At 41.2% G+C, this 23728-nt stretch overlaps 1 protein-coding gene across 1 annotated transcript in view; it reads right to left on the bottom strand.

Annotated features, from left to right (window-relative positions):
- Nucleotides 1-23728, bottom strand: part of LOC147084935 (immunoglobulin superfamily member 1-like) — a 95359-nt gene that overhangs the window by 9713 nt on the left and 61918 nt on the right. The window contains exons 3-5 of the mRNA XM_085979380.1: nucleotides 8402-8692; nucleotides 6092-6397; nucleotides 3386-3487 (exon numbers count right to left, since the gene is read on the bottom strand). Coding sequence (XP_085835506.1) covers nucleotides 3386-3487; nucleotides 6092-6397; nucleotides 8402-8692 — 699 coding nt within the window. The remainder of the gene's footprint in view (nucleotides 1-3385; nucleotides 3488-6091; nucleotides 6398-8401; nucleotides 8693-23728) is intronic.

The following is a 23728-nucleotide window of genomic DNA, read 5'->3' as shown; positions in this document are numbered from 1 at the left end:
TTGCGGTTGGAAGTGTACCTCCGGAGTACGCCTCCGACCTGAAAAATAAATCCAAAAGTACCTGCCGGCTCTCAGGAAGGATATACTTGCCTTGGAGGTGGTGGATCGAAGGTTCACTAGATTGATTCCTGGGATGAGAGGGCTGTCCTATGGTGAGAGATTGTGTAGAATGGGCCTGTACTCTCTGGAGTTTAGAAGAATGAGAGGTGATCTCATTGAAACATTCAAGATACTGAGGGGGATTGACAGGGTAGATTCTGAGAGGTTGTTTCCCCTGGCTGGGGAGTCTAGAGCTAGGGGTCATAGTCTCAGGATAACGGGTTGGCCATTTAAGACTGAGATGAGGAGGAATTTCTTCACTCAGAGGGCGGTGAATCTTTGGAATTCTCTGCCCCAGAGGGCTGTGAAGGCTGAGTCTTTGAGTATATTCAAGGCTGAGATCGATAGATTTTTGGACTCTCGTGGAAACAAGGGATATGGAGATTGGGCGGGAAAGTGGAGTAGAAGTCGATGATCAGCCATGATCTTATTGAATGGCGGAGAAGGCTCTAGGGGCCGTATGGCTTATTCATGCTCTTACTTATTATGTTCTTCTGTCACGGGCATCAGAGCCGTTGCGTCCTCGGGCCGCATAAAGGCCCACGGATCCCAGGTAGGCAGGTGGTTAGGAAGCGTTCCTCGATTCCCATGAGCCAGATCAGCACCCCATAATAGACTGATGAACAAGGTCAGGGAATGCGGGGTCAGGGGACAAGTAGCAGAATGGATTGCTGGCTCTCTTCAGGACAGAAAGCAGTGAGTAGGAGTAACGTGTAGCTACTCAGAATGGCAGGTGTGTCTAGAACGAGGGGTCACAGTCTCAGGGTATGTGGTAGGACATTTAAGACTGAGATGAGGAAAAATTTCTTCACTCAGAGGGTGGTGAACCTGTGGAATTCTCTACCACAGAAGGCTGTGGAGGACAAGTCACTGAATCTATTTAAGAAGGAGATAGATCGATTTCTAGACACAAAAGGCATCAAGGGGTATGGGGAGAGAATGGGAATATGGTATTGAGATAGAGGATTAGCTATGATCATATTGAATGGCGGAGCAGGCCCGAAAGTCTGAATGGCCTACTCCATGTTACTATGTTTCTATAGTGGCTGTGGGATCTTTTCCATCCACCTGAGTGGGCAGACGGGGCCTCGGTTTAATGTCTCATCTGAAAGACGGCACCTCCGACAGTGCAGCACTCCCTCAGTACTACAGTGAGGACTGTCAGCCTAGATTTTTGTGCTCAATTATCTGGAGTGGGACTTGAACCCACAACCTACGGACTCAGGCGAACTGGACCACAGATGACACTATCAAGGGTAAAGAGTAGCTATTCACAGTGGCAGAAGGTGGGTAGTGGTGTTCCACAAGGATCAGTGCTGGGACCACTGCTGTTCACAATTTACATTAACGATTAAGACTTTGGAATCAAAAACACTATTTCTAAGTTTGTGGATGACACCAAATTGGGGGGGATAGTCAAAACTGAGGAGGACTGCAACAAATTACAGGAGAACGTCAGTAAATTCGGAGAATGGGCATATAATTGGCACATGAAGTTCAACACGGAAAAATATGATGTACTACATTTTGAGAGGGAGAGTGGGGAGGTCACTGGTCACTTGGAGGATTCGAGTCTCGGTCGTGTAGAGGATTAAAGGGTCTCGGAGTACAAATTCACAAATCTGTAAAAGTTGCGACACAGGTTAGCAAGGCTATAAAAAAGCAAACCAGGCACTATGGTTTATTTCTAGAGGGATAGAATTGAAAAGTAGGGAAGTTATGCTAAACCTGTATCGAACCTTGGTTAGACCGCACTTGGAGTATTGCGTACAGTTCTGGTAGCCATATTATAAAAAGGATATAGAGGCACTGGAGAGGGTGCAGAGAAGATTTACAAGGATGATACCAGAAATGTGAGGGCATACATATCAGGAAAGGATGAACAGGCTGGGTCTCTTTTCTCTTGAAAAAAGAAGGCTGAGGGGTGACCTAATAGAGGTCTTTAAAATTATGAAAGGTTTCGATAGAGTGGATATAGAGAAAATGATTCCACTTGTGGGGAAGAACATAACTAGAGGCCATCAATATAAGATAGTCACCAAGAAATCAAACAGGGAAGTCAGGAGAAACTTCTTTACCAAAAGAGTGGTGAGAATGACGAACTCGCTACCACAGGGAGTGGTTGAAGCGAATAGTATAGATGTATTTCAGGGAGGCTGGACAAGCATATGAGGGAGAAGGGAATAGAGGGATACGCTGATAGAGTTAGATGAGGAAAGACGGGAGGAGTCTCGAGTGGAGCATAAACACTCGCATGGGCTGCCTGGGCTGAATGGCCTGTTACTTTGCCGTATATCCTATGTAATCCTACGTAAACACATTAGAAGGGAGAATCCACATAAGCAAATGAAAAATCCCCAAATAAATAATAATTTACAAAATTCTAATAAAATTAAATATTCTCATGTTCAAAATTAATTAAAAGCTCCAAATTAAGCATTTAAAATAAAAATTGAATTGTCTGAAAAATAATTTTAATTCAGGACAAAATTTAGATGAGTTAATTTTAAAGGTTTTTTATATTTTTATCATTTAGAAAATGTAATTTAACATCTATTTTAATCCTTACTCTGGTAAAAGCAGGGCCAGTGCCTGCTTTTACCAGGCGCCAGTGTTTTCCTGGGCACTCACTGAAGTAGATGAGTCATCTCAGGAGTAGTGACCAACAAATGACACGGTTTCAGGTCCAAATAGAAAGAGAAAAGGTTTATGCAAAGATGAGTGAGCGGATTGAGGCAAGGTGGAAAGACAAAGCTTGACAGACAGGACTGTAGATCAGCAATGGGATTTTGTTTTAAATTGCAAGGGCATGTAATAAATATCTACCATTTGAAAAAAAGAGAGCAATTCTGGACCCCATATGCGCACAGCTTCTTTTTAATCCCGAGATAGTCAAATCCAAAACTGCTCCAGCAATAGAGTTTTTTTTATAGCGCATGCGATGATCACCTCGACAGGTTGCAAATTCCAGTTTATCGTGCATGCACAGCGTTATGCCGAAACCTGGAACTTGCGGGGCCATTCTGAGGGCTTCCTATGGTGTGTACGCTGTGCATACACCGTCATCGGCCCCGCAATATCCGGGCCAATATATTCTGGAGATCCGACTAGACAGAGAAGCCTTTCCAAAGCAAGCAGACAGAACTCTTCAACATTTGCCTTACCGTCACCTTTCACAATCTTAACGCTGGACTGAGGACTGCAGGCTGTTTGCAAGGCCTGACCAGCTTTTCAACGGTCTTAGTTCATGTGAAAATTCGTACTTTTTTCCCCCATGATCACTTACTTCTCTTCGCGATCACGAACCAGGTCAGCACCACAACCAGTAAAACGATGAGCCCAGCAGCACATCCCAGGCCAATGTTCAGCAATAAACTGTTATCTGCACCTATACAGTGATAGAAAGATGGAAGATTGCTAAGATTTCATCAGCACACAAGAACTGTCAGCACTTACGCCCAGCAGAATATCCGGTGCATAAAATGGCACGAGATGCTAATCTCTGCTTGACTGATGGCTTTGCATCAGTGACACATTCTACCCCACGCCTGAAATTAAATTAATTTGACGTGAGTATGATTATATTGGGGTGAAATTGAACATGGGCAGAAAATTCAAAGAAAACGTCAGTGTCGCACTGTTATCTTGTTTTACGCCCCGTTTGATTTCCAGTTACATTGCGCTCGAAATTCCACTCGGGCGGTGGCGCAGGATCGGCGATATCAGATCGGCCATCAATTATATGAAGCTCATGATATTCAATTCCATTGCAGACCGATACAGCCAATATGGCGCCCGTTCTGCGCCAATGCCCGAGCCAAATTTCTAAGCCCCATATCCTCACATCTCTCTGTATAGAGGGACTTTTCCTGCTGTCTCCCCTCTAATATTGTATTTACTACACTTCCTTATAGGCCCCTAACTATTGACACTAGTTTGCTTCTATCATGATTTTAAATTATCATAGAAGCCAACTTCCGTGCTTTCATAATTTAAAAAACATTTATGGCCCAGAAATTCGGGTCCCCACAGATGAGTACGCTCGGGGTACTCACCCGTAGGCCCAATGGAAGTGCCGATTTCGTTCATGCACTGCGCATGCACAAGAAACCGGAACTTCCGTTCCCTTAAAGGAAAGGGTTCAGAGGTGGAAGGCGTGCGCTGGAGAGGCAGCGCGTGCGCATCGAACTTACATTTTTTTTTGCAGGTTTCTCCGGGAGGGTAAGTGTCCAGAAGTTAAACTTTTAAAAACAGGCGCAAGGCCTGCTTTTAACAAGGTAAGTGGTGAATTAATTACAATTAAAACATTTTTTCCACAGGTTTATTATTTTTAAATACTGTAAAGAAAGATAAGTTTATTTATAGCCCCATTAGAAAATGTAATTCATTTTTTCAAAAATTTAAATTATTGTTTAAAATAGTTATTTTATGCAATTTATAGTTATTTTAAAAGTGTGATTTAAAAACAAAATATTTGAAGTTTTAGTGATGTTTTGGGGCTTATAGTATTTATAGGTTTGACAGCTCTTCCTGTCAAACTTATGAATGAAGCATTCCCTGCTACCATTGGCTCTCCATGGCCCACATGATCCCAGGGGACGCATCGAACAAACTGCGCCCCTGGGATACGCGAGCACTGCGTGCCGGCAGTTGGAGGAGGCCCAGGATCGGAATCCCACGCGGGCCCACAGCTCAACGGCCGGCGCACCAGGTAAGTGCAGGTCGGGGGCTTGCACCCGCGGGAAGCCCCCGACCTGAATTTCAGGGCCATTTTAATTGTCATTTTTATAATGGCCCATATTTTCCAATCACAGCATCCCTGGGATCTCGTGGGCCTTGGGGAGCCAATCGCAGGAGGGAATCTCCCTTCATGCAATTCACAGGAAGACCTGTCAAATATATGAATTGAGATCAATGAAAAAACATAGCAAAACTTTAAATAATGTTATTTTAAAAAACACATTTTTAAAATGACTTGAAATTACAATAAATTAAGCATTTTAAACAAAATAATAATTTTTTGAAAGAACTAATTCAAGTTTTTTACAGGGCTACATATAAACTAACATTTTTTTAAAAAGTATTTTAAAATGATAAATCAGTGAAATGTTTTTTTCTTTTTTGAACTCTTATCCTGGTAAAAGCAGGTCTTACTCCTGCGGGTACACAGCGCATACCCACCCGTAGGAATCAGAATATCTGGTCCAATAAAACTAGCCTGTATATTTGAAGGATTTTTTCATATCTCTATCTCATCATACCAGGCAGCATCACAGTGAATTTGCGTTGCGCCATCTTTAACGTGTCAATTTCATTCAATGTGTGATCTCCTTACTTGGATGGATCACAGATAGTCCGAGTTGGCCTTCCACGCCCATCAGACCATGCAGAAAATGGAGGAGTGCCCAAGTTAAAAATCAGAAGATATCGATGGGCGAGATATTCGACTGCTGATTAAGACGGGCGGCATATCCGATACCGACGCTTTCGTACCTCTGCCCTGGGAATATTCTCAGCCGCAGACTGGTTCATGTATTATTAATCTTTTGCACAGTTCTCTTGGTGGAGACAGACACAAGAACTGTGGTGCACCCTATCAGGCAGCACTGAATGTATGCAGAGACCATTCCCTGGTATGTTTGCTGCTGATGCACAGCGCTCAAAGCGAATGGAAATCAAATTCAGGAGCTTTCTGGCGTTTCAACGCTTATGAAGAAACAGCGTTAAATAACGCTTCCAGCTCTTAATTCGTGACCATTATTTCTGGATAACAGGCGGAGGGGTTCAGCCTCTGCAGGCTATGCAGAACTAATGGGAACTTTAAGCCAGCAGATAACAGAACGATCCCCAGTTAACAGCTGCAGCGAAATATGTATGTCTCAGTTCGATTTTAAAGGGAATTGGTCATCTATATTTACAATATATGAGCGAACGAGACAGACATTGAGATACAAGAACACACAACCTCATTTTGAAATGTGTTGGTCCCTACCTGTCTCCATAATCGGGACATCTTTTCTGAATGGCGAATTTATCGAACGTCCTGCAACATCTGTTTGATATCGACAACTGTAATTTCCCACAAAGCCTTTGCTTCGGGTATTTATGTTGAAGGTCACATTCCGCTCATCGCCAGTCACAGTGCGAGCCTGTACATGGTTTATTTTCTGATCTTTGTACAATAGAAATGTACCCCCTCTTGAGCGAATGTCGCCTTTGCAGGAAATGCCAACATTTTCCCCATTTGAAACTGCACCGGAATGTGGGTCCATGTAGAATGTCGGCTCCGGGAGTTCATCTGTATCAAAAATACCGCATGAAATTGTGTGTCAAAAGTCTACTCAATAACATATCAGGACACTTTTGTGAAAATGGAACAAAATCTGTCGCCTTCATTCCAATGCATACTTCGCTTTTTATTATTATTTCAAGGAAAGGACAGATGGGACACAGGGTGAACCAGAATGTGCTGATTTTTTCTATTATGCAAGTTATTTAATTCAGTCTTTATTTTTCTGCTTTCAATAATCACCTTTGGTTAGCCGCTTCCTGAACATCTCCATTCAATCTACAAAACCCGACCTTCTTTTGGCTCAACGCTTTAAATGACCTCCCATTCCCAGGCCGACGTTCCATTTATCTGATTCTGTTGGAACTCGGATTAATCGGCTTCTGAAAGGTTTTCATGTATAGTTCATTCAGTACACAGCAAATAAATGCTGTTGGCATCATTGGAGAGAGAATGAGAGAGAGAGCGAGAGAGTGATTTCACTTAGCAACAGCCAGTGTTCAAGATTGATGTTTATTGTATTGCCTTAATATAAACATCCCATCAACTAACCTTTTCGGGTCCCCACGGGTAAGTATGCGCTGGATACTCATGCGTAGGCCCAACGGAAGTGCCGGTTTCGTGCATGCACCGGAAACTGGAACTTCCATTCCCTTGAAGGAAGGAGTTCGGAGGTCAAACGCATGCGCCAGAGAGGCAGCGTGTATGCATGGAAATTCTGTTTTTTTCCAGGTTGCTCAGGAGTGTAAGTCTCCAGCAGCTATGCTTATAACAAGCAGACATAAGGCCTGGTTTTAACAAAGAAAGTGGTGAATTATGTAAAATTAAAACATTTTTTCCACAGGTTTATTATTTTTAAATACTTTAAAGAAAGGTAAGTTTAATTTTAGCCCCGTTAAAAATTGTAATTAATTTTTTTTTAATTAAAATTATTGTTTAAATTAGTTAATTTATGTAATTTATAATTATTTAAAAATGTGATTTTAAAAAATGTATTTGAAGTTTTAGTTAGGTTTTGGGGCTGATCTCTTTTCATAGATTTGACAGGTCTTCCTGTCAAATTGATGAATAGAGATTCCCTGCTACGATTGGCTCTCCATGGCCCACGTGATCCCAGGATACGCTTTGAATTAACTGCACCCCTGGGATATGCAAGGACTGCACGCCGGCAGCTGGAGGAGGCCCAGGATCGGGATCCCACGCGGGCCCACAGCACAATGGCAGGCATGCTAGGTGAGTGCAGGTCGGGGGCTTGCACCCGCGGGAAGCCTCTGACCCGAATTTCTGGCCCAATTGCAAACTAAGCAATGGGATGTTAATCTACGAGAAGTGTAAACTTGTGTGCATACAAGGCGTCTGAATTACAGTGCAAAGACCAGTAACTACTGAATATTGATGTATGAGAAATGTCAACATGTGTGGGTATGAATCTGCTGATGGAATGTGCATTGACTGGACAATACAGAATGTTGATGTACGAGCAACAAGATCTGAAAAGCACTGCCTGAAAGGGTGGTGGAGGCAGACCCAATCATGGCTTTCAAAATGGAATTGGATAAGTACCTGAAGGGAAAAAAATGGCAGGGCTATGGAGAAATTGCGGGAGGAGCGGGAATAGCTGAAATGCTCTTGAAGAGAGCTGGCATGGGCTCGACAAGCCGAATGACCTCCTTCTGTGCTGTAACCAATCTAAGGTTCTATTGTGAAATAATATAACCTTGTAGAACAGTTATATAAAATTAATGTTAATAGTGTATGTACTAAACCTGTTAATAGAAAAAAAAATCGTGTGTGAATCTTAAGTTGAGTTATTGTCACCGGATAACCCTTTGCTGTGCTGGTAACCATTAAGAAATCCGCTCACACCATGTAAAGAGGTTGGGTTTGAAAACTAACATCAAAGGTCCAATATAACTGCAGCGCAAGTGTCCTTCTGTTCCACTGGATCGTTTGATTGCTGAGTAAGCACAAATTGTTCTAATCCCATTGGGAGAATAGGTTTTGTTAACATACCTCGAATAATTATCTGAATAGTGTTGCTCGGTCTTGAAGATCTCCATTGTTCATTCTCTGAGTGTAGACATACACATGAGTAACGATTTTGATAGCCATGATCTGCGATGAATTCACAAGCGGTATAACATTGTCCTTCAGGAGCTTCCAGTTCCGTGAATAAACCTTGCCTTCGGTAATAACGGTTCATTGTGAGGGGACACTGACAGCGACAAGTCATAGTTACTGTCTCTCCATCTAAAATGACTTCATATGGTGGATTCACAGTGAAGATTTGCTTCGATAAATCATCTGAGGAAAGCACAGTGAAAAGAGTTTAAGCACCGAAAAGCTTCAATCAATTAACATCAATATCACTGCAATAACCTAAGTTCAACCTGCCCTTTACCAATGTATGCCCCCGCACTGAAATGGTAAATGTGTCAGGAGATAGCGAGCTCTCCGCTTTGTAGATCATTGGAATTAATGTGCAATTTTTAAATTGCTGTAACAGTGACATGATGTTTCAAACAACACAACAGGAAAGTGCAACAGCAGTCATATTAGAAACGGGTAAATTAGGTGGATTAGCGCCTCCCGTTAGCGCCCACAGGGGCATACCAGATTGTTTTAACTGCACCCCGCTCCCTGGTGGTCTAGCAGGGCCCCGATATGTGCGGCGCTAGATTCCACCCTATTAATCAGGGGAGGAACCCTGCAATGAGGCAGCGGTATGCTCCAACGCACGTGATGCTGTTGCACATAGCCACCCGATCATCCGTTATGGCAGCCCAAGAAGGAGGTGGGGCTCTTCCAGTCGCTCTCCACATTCTGCTTGGGACACTACTAATGAATTTCCGGCGGAGTGGCGCTAACATTTACGGGGCGCAAAAATTAGCGCCGGCGACTTTGGCATCCCGAAAGGGTCGCCAACCAATTGATCCACCCAAATACTGAATATCAGGCGCTGTGTATTACGGGCGGCTGATCCGATGCTGCCCGTTTTGCGCCCCGCCCGAGATGAATGTTGAGCCCTATCTAATAATAGTGATGGACAGTGTTAATAAATACAATTTTACAAAACGCGTACAAGCCGTGATCGCCATTCAAATAAGTGCAATTTTTTTTTTTGAATATCAGAATTTAAGAAACAATTGCGGGATGTTGCACAACACTTCCTGCATTAGATCAGTGCGCCCTGGAGTTAAACGACATTCCAACTATGAAGTATTAATTTCGGCTAACTGATGACTATATTAATGAATTGACTATTCATTTTAATGTCGCATACATACATTTTATTTTCTGTCCGAACAACGCCTGGAAATGAACTGAAAGAAAAAAAATGAATCAATGAAAAGTTTTTGCCTATCAATAACCGGTTGACTTGTCGCATTAACCAACTGCTCCCAGAGCTCGCATGTTATCACTTCCGAAATTGCCATCAGATTTTCTTTCCCAGAATTAGGTGTACCTTTGTAATTCAGTACAGGTATGGCACAAAATTCAAATTGAATCAAAATTATCAGACAACAACAAGCATAATTATACTACTACATAATTAAACAGATCGTATACACCGAGAAAAACATTTTGAAATGCCACTTTGTGTTTCGTAGTTGATATAAATGTTAATACATCTTGTTCTAGACTGTTGCAAAAAGAGATAGTTGCAAAGAAAGAAAGAGAAAGTAAGAAATAGAGAATGAGCACAAGAAAGAAACAAACAAAGGAAGAGAGAAAAATAAATTAAAAAGCAATAAATAACGAAAGAGATAGAAACAAAGAAAGAATGAATGAAAGAATGAAAGTATGAAAGAAAGAATGAAAGTCAGGTAGATAAAGAGATTGATGCATACATCGAGATAGTCATATTGACAGAAAGAAAGAACCAAAGAAAGAAAGAGCAAATAAGAAAGAAAGAAGGAAATAAAGGAGAAAAAAGAAAGAAAAAAGGAGATGGTAAGAAGGAAGGAAAGAAAGAAAAAGAAAAAAGAAAGAAGAAGGAAAGAATGAAAAAAGATAGAAAGAAAAAAGAAAGAAAGAAACAAGGAAAGAGGGAATGATCGACAGAAGAAAAAGAGGGAAAGAAGGAAAGAAAAACTAAGAAGAAGAAAGAAAGAAAGAAAGAAAAACATTGTCAGGTAGATAAAGAGATTGATGGATACATCGAGGTAATCAAGTGAACAGAAAGAAAGAAAGAAAGATAGTCAGGGGGATAAAGAGATTGACGGATACATCGAGATAATCACGTAAACAGAAAGAATGAAATAGAGAATGAGCAAAGGAAAAAGATAGAAAGAAAGAAACAGAGAAAGAGCGAAAGAACAACAGAAAGAAAGACGGAAAGAAGGAAAGAAAGAAAAAGAAAGAATCAGAAGGAAGGAAAGAAGGAGGGAGTTAAAGATCATAAGAAACATAAGAACATAAGTACCAGGAGCAGGAATCGGCCAATCGGCCCTTCGAGCCGGCTCCGCCATTCAATAAGATCATGGCTGATCCAATCTTGCCCTCAACTCCACTTTCCCGCTCTCTCCCCATACCCATTGGCTCCCCTGTATTTCAAATGTCTGTCAATCTCCGCCTTGAATATATTCAATGACTCCGCCTCCACAGCTCTCTGGGGTAGAGAATTCTAAAGATTCACGACCCTCTGAGAGAAGAAATTCCTCCTCATTTCCGTCTAAAATGGGCGACCCCTTATTCTGAAACTATGCCCCCTAGTTCTAGATACCCCCATTAGGGGAAACATCCTCTCAGCATCCAACATGGCAATCCCACTCAGAATCTTATATGTTTCAATAAGATCACCTCTCATTCTTCTAAACTCCAATGGGTATAGGCCCAACCTCCTCAAACATTTGTCAAGAGAGAATGAAAGAAAGAAAGAAAGAAAGAAAGAGAGAGAGAGAGAGAGAGAGTTAAAGTTTTAGGTGTATAAATGTAATGAGAAGTAGCAGATATTAGAGATGAAGAGCATTTATAATAAATATCCGCCCCCCTTGGGAGTCTAACTACCTTCCGTCTGCCACATTGCCGATCCAGGACAAGCCTCTGCACTTTGAACAGGGCAAGCCTCCGAACCACATGAGTCCCTGGGATACATGGTCCTCCTCGCATTTTGTAGTGGAGAGAACCAGGATCGCAATCCTCGGCACCTACAGAGCCAACAGGTTAATGCGTAGATTTTTCCTGATCGGAGACATCCGCACGCACAAAGCCACCGATCGGAAATACAGGGCCAATGTGTCTTTGACGTATGTCTATAGCAGCCTCACATACCTTCTGCTTTCTTCCTTTAATAAGCTTTTAGATTGTACGGTAAGATTGTCCAGATCATGAGAAACATCTGTGCGATTTATATTATAAGCTACTAGAGCACATCATCCAGTTTGTATCCTGTGAATTGCTACTTCATGTATTTAAAATGTCAAAGAAATGTCGAATATGATCAAATATGCACTTTAGAGAAAAAACAGCTGTGTGCTGAACCCTGTGTCGGCAGTTCCTCATTTCAAGCAATAAAGATCTTCGAGTAGTTAATGTTACCAGACAGTACACCCATGGCCACTGATCACAAGAGCAACTGCGAGAGTAAGCATGTTCTAATTAGATTCGTGCACACTGTTCGGATCTTCCAAAATACCGAGATATTGTGTTTTGTTAATTGCCTTTGTTATTGATTTGGAGATAATGGATATGACAGGAACGTTGCTGTAGTAACCGAGATTTCAACACAGACTGAAGTCACTTATTAGGGCACTGGGTTAACATTAGTCAAGTTGTCATAAAAAGGAATGGATAACTTCTCTTATTCTTTATGTTGGATTGTAGTAGGGATTTGGGAGGGTAGACTATCCAAAAGTGGAGAGAGGGAAGGAGGCAGAACAACAGGAGGGCACGGTCATGGAGGGATAGCAAGAAAAGTAAAAGGGGAGAGAAAGTGGAAAAAGAAATGAACGGCTCGGGTCCAGACTGCCAGTCAAATAGCTCACGGGAATAGACACAGGGGAACAACCTGTGGAATAGTGCAAAAGGTGATAGATGCACACATCGATATAGACACAGAGCAATAAATAAACAGAGAGAAAGGGAGAGAGAAAGAGAGAGTGAAAGAGAGAGAGAAAGAGAGAAAGAAAGAGAAAGAAAGATTGAAAGTTTGAAAGAAAGAAAGATTGAAAGAAAGATTGAAAGAAAGATTGAAAGAAAGAAAGAAAGATTGAAGGAAAGATTGAAAGAAAGTTTGAAAGATTGAAAGAAAGATTGAAAGAAAGATTGAAAGAAAGAAAGAAAGATTGAAAGAAAGATTGAAAGAAAGATTGAAAGAAAGACAGAAATATTGAAAGAAAGATTGAAAGAAAGATTGAAAGAAAGAAAGATTGAAAGAAAGAAAGATTGAAAGAAAGATTGAAAAAAAGAAAGATTGAAAGAAAGAAAGATTGAAAGAAAGATTGAAAGAAAGATTGAAAGAAAGATAGATTGAAAGAAAGATTGAAAGAAAGATTGAAAGAAAAATAGATTGAAAGAAAGATTGAAAGAAAGATTGAAAGAAAGAAAGATTGAAAGAAAGATTGAAAGAAAGAAAGATTGAAAGAAAGATTGAAAGAAAGTTTGAAAGAAAGAAAGATTGAAAGAAAGAAAGATTGAAAGAAAGATTGAAAGAAAGATTGAAAGATTGAAAGAAAGAAAGAAAGATTGAAAGAATGAGAAGGAAAGAGTGGTAGAAAGAAATGAAGAAAGAAAAAAGAAAGAGGAGAAAGAACGAAAGAAAGATAGAAAGAAAGTAAGAAAGAATGACAGAAGAGAGAGAAAGAAAAAGAGGAATGGTAGAAAGAAAGTAAATAAGAAAGAAAGAGGGAGAAAGAAAGAAAGAGGGAAGTAAAGAAAGAGGCACAGAAGGAAAGAGAGAGTGAAAGAAATAAAGAAAGAAGGAAAGAAAGAAAAAGAGAGTGTAAGAAAGAAAAAACAACGAGATAGTGAGGCAGATAGATAAAACAAAACACTGTGATCCTGGAATCCTGAAATACAAACAGGAAATTCAGGAAACACTCAGCAGGTCAGGCAGTATCTGTGGAGAGTGAAACAGAGTTAACGATTCAGGTCGATAATTGAAATGAGAACTAGAAGATATTAGAGATGAGGTGCTTTTAAAATAAGAGCAGGGACTGGGAACAACTCCCAGAAACCTCTTTCGCACACTTCCACCATCAGCCCTTCCCTCCCAGAAACAATTTCCGACCACCAACCGCACCCGTGGGAGTCTACCTACTATCTTCCGCCTCATTCCCGAACCAGGTTAAGCTTCTCCACCTTGTTAGATTTTCCACGATTCCTTTACCTGTTGCTGTTCTACTGTAACCATTAAAAATCCTTCGCACCCAATATGTGTTTGTAGACTTGCAACATTAGCACTCCCATTTGCCTTACACCATCATCCATTTTGTCACTGAATCACTCATGTCCTCCAATCTATCACAGACTGCCTCCTTTTATTAATTTCCCGTCGACTTTATCCTGGCACTTTATATTCTTAAAAGCTGCTCATCACTAACAACTTCCAGTTCTGATGAAAGTTCTTTGAACTGAAACAATAACTCTACTCTCTCTCCACAGTTGATGCCTGACCTTCTGAGTGTGTCCAGCACTTACTGTTTGAAGTAAGTTAGATAGACAATGTGTCTTTGAATTAGTGATACAGCAGCCACACATACCCTGCCCTTACTTCCTTTAATCCGCTTTTAAAACTGTACGAGAACAGTGTCCAGATCTTGAGAAACGTCTGTGTGATTTATTGTTAAGCTACCAGAGCACATCATCCAGTTTGTAACCTGTGAATTGCTCGCCCACCTTTTAACAATTACAAATACAGGTCGAGTTTGACCGACTAAGCTCATTAGAAAAAAAAACAGCAGCGAGCAATGCCCTGTGTAGACTGTTCCTCAATTCAAACAGTTTGCGTAACTCTCTATTTCAACTTTTCATTGAAATAAAAATCTTCGAGGTGTTAAAATTAACAGACACTAGAATCATACTCACCGATCCCAAGAAGAACTGAGAGAGTATACATGTTCTAATTAGATTCGTGCACAATTTTCGGATCCTCCAAAGGACCGAGATAGTTTTCTTTCTTAATATCCTTATTCATTGGTTTGGACATAACGGATATGATGTGGCTGTTGCTGTAGTAACCGAGATTGCAACACAGATATCACGTTAATCAAGTTGGTACTAAAGGAACGAATAATCTTCTTCTTCTTCTTCATAGGCAGTCCCTCGGAACCGAGGATGACTTTCTTCCACAATAAAACTGAGCTCGCAGGTGACTGATGAGTCCAATGCAGGACCTACAGTCTCTGTCACAGGTGGGGCAGACAGTGGTTGAAGGCACGGGTGGGTAGGGTGCTTGGGTGGACGTGCGCTCCTTGATCTTGCTCCCGGCGAAGGGACTCGAGGTGTTCGGTGCCGTCCCGGATGCTTCTCCTCCACTTTGTGCGGTCTTGGGCCAGGGATTCCCAGGTGTCAGTAGGGATGTTGCTCTGTTTCAAGTAGGCTTTGAAGGTGTCCTTGAAGCGTTTCCTCTGCCCACCTGGGGCTCTCTTGCCGTGCCGGAGCTCCGATTAGAGCACTTATTTTGAAAGTCTCGTATCGGGCATGCGGACAATGTGACCCATCCATCGGAGCTGATCCAGCATGGTCAAAGCTTCGATGCTGGGGCTGTTGGCCTGAGCGAGAATACTGACGTTGGTGCGCCTATCCTGCCAAAGGATTTGCAGGATCTTGTGGAGGAACAGTTGGTGGTACCTCTCCAGTGTTTTGAGGTGCCTGATGTACATTGTCCATGTCTCTGAGGCGTGCAGCAGGGCGGGTATCAATGCTGCTCTGTAGACCATGAGCTTAGTGTCAGGTTTGAGGTCCTGGTCTTCAAACACTCTCTTCCTGACCTGTCAGCTCATATAATTACTACACACTCATTCTGAACATGAATTTGACATGTTACACCAGTGTGTGTGTGTGTGTTTAATATATTGATTTACCAGGAGAGATTACACAAATTAGGATTGTATGTCCTAAAATTTAGAAGGTGAGGGTGTGATCTGTTCGATGTTTTCAAGATAGCAAGGGGAACAGATAGGATAGATAGAGATAAACGATTTCCGCTGGTTAGGGATTCCTTGACTAGGTGGCATAGTCTTAAAATTAGAGCCAGACCTATCAGGAGTGAAAATATGAAATTGCAAAATTTTACACACAAATGCTGGTCGAAGATTGAAACTATCTCTCGCAAACGGCAATTGTTGCTAGATCAATTGTTAATTTTAAATCGGAGATTGATAGCTTTCCGTTAACCAAAGGAATTAAGGGATATGGGCCAAAGGCGGGTTTGTGGAAATAAATCGCAGATAAACCATGATCTCAATGAATGGCAGAACAGGCTTGAGGGTCTGAATGGCCTCCTTTTCCTATATACCTATATATAAGCCTGTAGCTCATATTAAACAATGTATTGAAACAATCATCTACAATGACAGTGCGTTTTAGGCAATCACATATAACTTACCGGCGCCTCTCTGAAGACCTTTCAATATTAAACATCTTGTTTCAATGATAAAGGACTGAAAACCATAATTTAAAAAATCAGAGACTTTTCTAGGATCGCAGAGAGAAGCTCAGAAGGATTAATTTCTATTCCAGATTATGTTAATTGTATGTTGACGTTATCTTAATATATTTGCATATATATGTACATATTATTACATTTAATTGCTAAACACACAACAATGCTGTTTATTTCTCTGTACAACAATAAGATTACTCACTACATTATTCAAAGTGCAGATTTGTTTAAATATTAGCTTCACCTACTGTAGCCTATCTGCAGCCATTTCAATATTTAGGAGGAAGAAATGTTTAATACACATGGATAGTGAACAAATCACTTTACACATATTTCATCTCTGATAATGATACCCTGTATTATTCCAAAGACATGCAGCAAACAATTTGTTTAATCAAAAGTGTTCTGTGTACTTTTCAGAGACATTTTACAAATGATTGTATATATATAATAAAACAGCACAGAATGTGGACATCGCGCCGGTGCAGTCTCTTTGAAAGAACTATTTATTTGACCCACTCCCCCGTTGTTTCACCAAAGCCCTGTAAATGTTTCATTTTCAACTATAAAATCACTTACCTTAAATTAACTCTGAAATCTGTTTCTATTTTCCTTTCAAGCCATGAATTCCAGGTAATAATTAATAGGGTACTAAAAAAATATCCGCAACTCCCCTCTTTGTTTGCCAATTACCATACATGTGTATCCTCTGGTCAATGATCTCTAGCCAGTGGGAACCGTTTGTCCTGATTCAACCTATCAAAACCCTTTATAATTATGATCACTTTAGGTTCTTCTCAGATACATGATGCAGATTGTGGTATCTCTCTCTCTCTCTCTCTCTTTCTCTCTCTCTCTCTATCACTCTCTCTCACTATATATATATTGAAGTGGATTTTTAGAAATCACACTTAGCAGAAGCATAGCTTCATGTGTAAGAATAAGTAGTCAATGCATTTCTGCCTGGCAACAACAGCCAGAAATAAAGAGGCTTTGCATATGGCTCAGAAGTGAAGCATTGGCACCCTTCAGGAATTAAGGGGTTAACAATGCAGCTTGCACACGAGACAACAGCGGAGACAGTTCAGACATGTTAACCGCAAGGACTTGATGCTTTTGCAAGATTAGATAAAACAGGTACAGAAGCACCAACCACAAATAATGGAACCTAGAGTTAAGTAAAATCACACGGGGCACAGTGAGATAGAAATGTAGACATGCAACTTTACTAGAGGTCGCAAAGATACAATAATAGGTGAGGTCATAAAGATCATGTGACAATAAATACAGGGGAAAGATTATGTGATGCGAGATAGGGAATCAGCCAATTAGCAAATGTGCACGTGGGCTTTAAGCCAATTAATGGATTATGCACCAGCCTGCCACGGTTATTGTACACTTAAATACCAGAGACCAAAGACAATCGGGGAGTCAGCCAGCAACAATTGGCAGGAACTCTAAGCTGTACTCCCTGATCAGCCCTTAGATACCTGCGCGGACTGTCCATATTGTACTGTTAAATAATTTTGTATTTTAAATAAATTGCTTGGCTATTTTACTATTTACAGACTAGTGTGCGGATTTAATTAATTTTATTTCCTCACTACATATATAGTAGCTGGGGGGGGGGCCCGGCGTTGCCAAGGCTTTTTTATAAAATGGCAGTTTACAGGGCCGCGCTGTTTACGGCCGGCCGCTGCCACTCCCCCGCTCTGTGTCTCGGGCCGATCGGTTGTGAGGCCCGGCCCGAGTGACCCCAACTCACCTCCTGCTCCGGAGAGAGAGAGAGAGAGAGGCATTTATACAAGCTTACATATATACAGGACAAACATAAAATTAAACCGAAAATGAATACATTGCTGAAAATGTAATGATTGATATCCCGAAAACATATAAACGCACCTTGTCTGAGCCACAGTTTTCCTTCGCTAATTGATTAGAAGGGAGCTGTATTATTAATGTATCGCTTCATCGGCACTGATCTATCTGCAAAGAAGACAGAAGGAAAATTGAAAAAAAAGAAAGAATTGCATTTATATAGCGCCTTTCACGACCATCGCACATCTCAAAGCGCTTTACAGCCAATGAAGTACATTTGAAGGGAAATCACTGTTGTATTGTGGGAAATGCGGCAACCATTTTGCACACAGCAAGGTCCCACAAGCAGCACTGTGATAATGACCAGATAATCTGTTTTTGTTAGGTTGGTTGAGGGATAAATATTGGCCAGGACACCGCGGATAACTCCCCTGCACTTCTTTGAAATAGTGGCCATGGGATCTTTTTAACATTCACCTGAGAGAGAAGACATGGCCTCGGTTTAATATCTCATCTGAAAGACGGCACCTCCAACAGTGCAGCTCTCCCTCAGCTTTGCTTTGGAGCATTATGCAAGGCTTTACGTGCTCAAGACCCTAGATTGAGACTCTGAACTCACAACCTTCTGCCTCAGAGGCGAGTGTGCTAGCAACTGAAGCACAGCTGACAGAGATGTGAATACAGAAGTTATACTTCCCTAGATACACTGCTCTGCACAAAGCAGTTGTATTCAAGGCATATTCCTCAACTGATGGTGTTGCTATGAAATTGCAAGCAGCAGCTTTCAGCAGAGGTGTCAGTTTCACAGGAAAAATGTTAAATTGAGCAATGATTGAACGAAACTTGCTCTAACTGCCGGCATCTGGCGTATCAGCCCAGTGAAGTTTTTGACAAATTATTCTGCATCTAATAGTGCATGGGCCAGGAAACCTCAGTTAATTATCTCATTCCATGCTTTAATCTATGGCCCTTACCCAAGATATGCATGTTGATCAGTTATTCTCCATTGTGTTTTATCTCATAATCATTTGTCTTCAAACATTCAATTGCTCATCAACGGATATTTTGACACTTGCTTTTTTTTATATTGCTTCATGCCTGAAGTTCCTCTTCCTTTTCCAAGGCAGGACATTGATTAACGTCGAAATGTTGGAAGCATTCCCAACGTGTGAGACCAGACGGCCAAAGTCGGGAAGTTCCTGGGTTGGTTTAGGGCTCACTAGTCACTAGGTAGTCACTAGGACACCAGTGAAACTCTTCTGCTCTTAATTGAATAATGCTGTTCAAGCTGAGAGAACAGATGGTGCTTCGGTTTAATGTCTCATGATAAAGGCGGTAACTCCGACACTGCTGCGCTCCCTCAGGACTGCACTGATGTGTGAGTCTAAATTACGTGATCAAATTTCTCACGTTAGAATTTAACCCATGCGCTTCTGATTAAGATGAAACAGTGTTACCACTTAGACAAGGCTGACACCTGGGATAGGTGGGCGAGCTGGACAAGATATTCCGCTGCCTGCAACTATTACTAGGTTACAATATTACTAAAAGCAAAGGAAAGGTGGCATCCCTGGGCACAACTCTACTAAATGAATTAGGAATATGGGATTATAAAAGAGCCAATATGTTATTAGGCAGGCCGTTAAATGAATCTGAAAGCAGATAGTCAACAACAATGTTACTGTACTGGAAATAAAAAAGTCAACTTGGATGAGATAAAAGGTAACCGCTGGATAAAATTGGGAAGAGAGTTTGGCAGATAAGATGGCGAACAAACACAATGGGAATGTATCAATTGGCAATATTTGGGAGAATCAAGAGATACATTCCAGTATATGAAAAGAACGTGATGCAAACGTTTTTTCCGATTAATAGATTAAATCAATTATGTTAAAACTTTAGAACAAATACAGTGAAGTTATAGTAATGGTAAAAATTATAAACAACGTTTTTGGCCTTAGGTGGAGTATTGTGTGCAACTGTGGCACTACACTTCAGTAAGTGTGTCAAGGCCATGATGAGGTACAAGAAGTTATTTAATAGAATGGAACCTGGGTTGAGGGACTTCAGTTATGTGCAGAGACTGGAGAAGCTGGGGTTCTCCTTAGAACAGAAAAGGTTAAGGGGAGATTGACCAGAATGGTACCAGGGATGAGGGACTTCAGTGATGTGGATAGACTGGAGAAGCTGGGATTGTTCTCCTTAGAGCAGAGAAGGTTAAGGGGAGATTGACTAGAATGGTACCAGGGATGAGGGACTTCAGTGATGTGGATAGACTGGAGAAGCTGGGATTGTTCTCCTTAGAGCAGAGAAGGTTAAGGGGAGATTGACCAGAATGGTACCAGAGATGAGGGACTTCAGTGATGTGGAGAGACTGGAGAAGCTGGGGTTGTTCTCCATAGAGCAGAGAAGGTTAAGGGGAGATTTGCTAGAGCTATTGCAAATTATGAGTTGTTTTGATAGAGTAAGCAAGGAGGAAGTGGTTTTACTGCTAGGAGGGCGGGTAACCAAAGATCACAGATTGAAGACAACTGGCAGAAAAAAACAGCGAGAGATAAGGAGAATATATTTCAAACATAGGATTTTTGAAGGCCCAAACTATCCCATCAAAACGCTTTGGATCTTGAATCAGATAGAGATGACAAGATTGATAAATTCAATTTTGTTTCTTAATTGTATTAAACATATGGAGCAAAGGTGGGTAAATGGATTTGAGGTTCAGACCATCCAAGATCTCATTGAATATCAAATCTGTCTCATGGGGCTGAATGGCCTCCTCATGTTCCAAGTGTGCTAATGTTTCAAGATTTCATTTCTATTCTAAGGTTGGAACGGCTACAGACCACAGACATAACCAATGGAATAAATTGGTTAGTTGATAGATAAATGTGATCTTCCCTGGTCCTATATATTCCCTATGTTATTTTAGAAATAGTTATGTTGCAACCAGATATTTTTTTGATTAGTGGCAATTTGTTGTATTAATGAATTCATATAAATAAATAAATAAATTGAGGTCTTGACAATGTTTTTGCAATATGTATTAAATATACATATGCATATATGTATAGAATTTTAGAACGAAACAGTACAGTATGTGATCATTTGACCCATTGCGCCTATGCACTCTCCAAGAAAGACCTATTCAATTTATCCCTTTCCCCAGTTGTTTACCCATAGCTCTGTAAATGTTTTATTTTTAAGCATAGATCCAATTGCCTCAATATAACTATTAAATCTGATTACATTACCCTTTCAGACAATTAATTCCTGATAATAAGAACATAAGAACATAAGAAATAGCAGCAGGAGTAGGTCATATGGCCCCACGAGACTGCTCCCACTTTCAATAAGATCATGGCTGATCATTGACCTCAACTCTACCTTCCTGCCCGATCTCCACATCACTTGATTGCCCTGGAGTTGAAAAATCAATCTATCTCAGCCGTGAATATATTCAAAGAATCATCATTCACAGTCCTCTGGGGCAGTGAAGTTCCAAGATTCGCAACCATCTGAATGAAGAAAGGCCTCCTCATCTCGGTCTTAAATGGCCTACCCCTTATCCTGAGATCATGCCCCCTTGTTGAAGACAATCCAGCCAGGGGAAACAACATCCCAACATCTACCCTAACAATTCTCTTCAAAATCTTGTATGTTTCAATGAGGTCACCTCTCATTCTTCTAAAATCAAGAGAGTATAGGCCCATTCTACACAACCTCTCATCACAGGACAGCCCTCTCATCCCAGGAATCAATCTAGTAAACCTTCTTTGCAACGCCTCCAAGGCATGTATCTCCTTCCTTAGATAAAGAGTACAAAACTGTGCACAGTGCTCCAGGTGTGGTCTCACCAAGGCCCTGTACAATTGTAGCAAGACTTCCTTACATTTATACTCCAAACCCATTGCAATAAAGGCCAACATGCCATTTCCTTCCTAATTGCTTGCCGTACCTGCATGCTAGCTGTCAGTGTGTCTTGCACGACGACGCCCAAATCTGTCTGAACACCAACATTTAAAAGTTTCCCACCATCGAAAAAAGATTATGTTTCTCTATTCTTCCTACCAAAGTGAATAACGTCAGGTTGTGGCAGAGCCACCAAGGGACTCTTATATGGATGTACATAATTGCCTTTAACAGAGTGAATCGGTATCTGTATTCGTTTGCTGCATGTAAGCAGCGCGTCGCTAAAGGATTAAGACCAAACGAGATGACGTCACCACGTGGGTCACGTGATGTTCCCAACGGCGGGAAACGTGATGACGTCATGACGTCGGACTGAGGAGCCTCCCCTCTCAGTCCTCTTGGAGCCAGCCTTAAGCAAACACCTGTTGATTAGTTCTCCTGCAGTTTTGAATGTTACTTCCTCCAGTTTGCATTAAACATCGTTTGGTTATCTGATTGACTCGCTCTCAGTATTTTCGTCAGGAATTTACCAATTCCTACAATGTTACACTTATTTATACTCCAGCTGCCACCGTACTGCCCACTCACTAAGTCGATCTATATCCCTTGGGAGACTCTTTGAGTTCTCCTCACAGCTTAATGTCTCACCTATCTTTGTGTCATCCGGAACTCGGATACATTACACTCGGTCCCTTTATCTAGGTCATTGATACTGATTGTAAAAAGCTCAGGCCCCAACACTGATCCTCCATCCATGCTACAGTATTACCCCCAACCCCATGAGCCCCTATCCGTAAACTCGAGGAACAGCACCTCATCTTTGATTCGGCACTTTACAGCTTTCCGGACTCAATATCAAGTTCAACAATTTCAGATCATAACCTCGGCCCCTATTCCATTTTTTCTTATATTTTTATCCACACCTTTGTTTTTGACCTTTCCCCCCCACCTTTTTTTTCTCTCTCCCACATGGCAGCTGTCTCCCATTCTGCCAGCGCATTTCACATCTAATCTAGAGCCGTCTTTTGTCTCTCCACTAGTCCTATCACGATCTCGTCTTGTTTTGAATACCTCTTAATGTCTCTTCACTACTCTTTTGTTCTCTCCCAGCCTGACCTCTTTATCTATTTCATTTCCTGTGCCTTTCCAGTCTCGACAAAGGGTTTTCACCGGAAACGTTGACTCTATTATCTCTCCACGGATGTTGCCTGGCCTGCTGAGTTTTTCCAGCATTTTCTGCTGTTATTCCATGAGCCCCTATCGTGTGTAATAACCTTTTACGTGATGCCTTATCGGATGCCTTTTGGAAATCAAAATATACTACATCCACAGATTGCCCTCAAAAGAATCTAACAAATTTGGCAAATACGATTTCCCTTTCATAAAACAATGTTAACTCTGCGTAAACATGTTAAAATGTTCCAAGTGCCCTCATACAACTTCCGTAACAATGAATTCCAGTATATCCCCGATGACTGATGTCAGGCTAACTGGCCTGTCATTCCCTGTATTCTCTCTTCCTCCTTGCTGGAATAGCCGTGTTACATTTGTGACCTTCCAATTCGCTGGGACCTCTACAGAATCTAGGGAATTTTGGAAGATCAAAACCAATGCATCCACTGTCTCTTCAGCCACCACTTTTAGAATTCTAGCTTGTAGGCCGTCAGGTCCAGGGGATTTGTTGGCTTTTACTCCCATTAGTTTCTCTAGTACTTTTTCTCTACTTATATTAGTAAGTTTAAGTCCTGACCCTAATTGGACTCTTGCTTCCCCAGAAATTTTGGTCTGCTTTTTGCGTCTTTTACAGTGAAGACAGATACAAAATAAGTGGTTATTAAAAAAAATCCTCATCTCCCCTCTGATGCTTTTGCTAATTATCATAATTGTGCATCCCCTGGTCACCGACCTCTAGCCAATGGAAACCTTGTTCCTTATTCACTGTATCCAAACCGTTCATAATTAACAACACTTTATTTTCTTCACAGAGACATGGTGCAGATTGTGGT

Source organism: Somniosus microcephalus, unplaced genomic scaffold, assembly GCF_052327205.1.
Source record: "Somniosus microcephalus isolate GS21.2 unplaced genomic scaffold, FLI_Smic_1.0 unresolved_chr9, whole genome shotgun sequence".
NCBI classification, from domain to species: domain Eukaryota; kingdom Metazoa; phylum Chordata; class Chondrichthyes; order Squaliformes; family Somniosidae; genus Somniosus; species Somniosus microcephalus.
The sequence above is the reverse complement of the archived record's forward strand: the minus strand, read 5'-3'. Positions and strand labels throughout refer to the sequence as shown.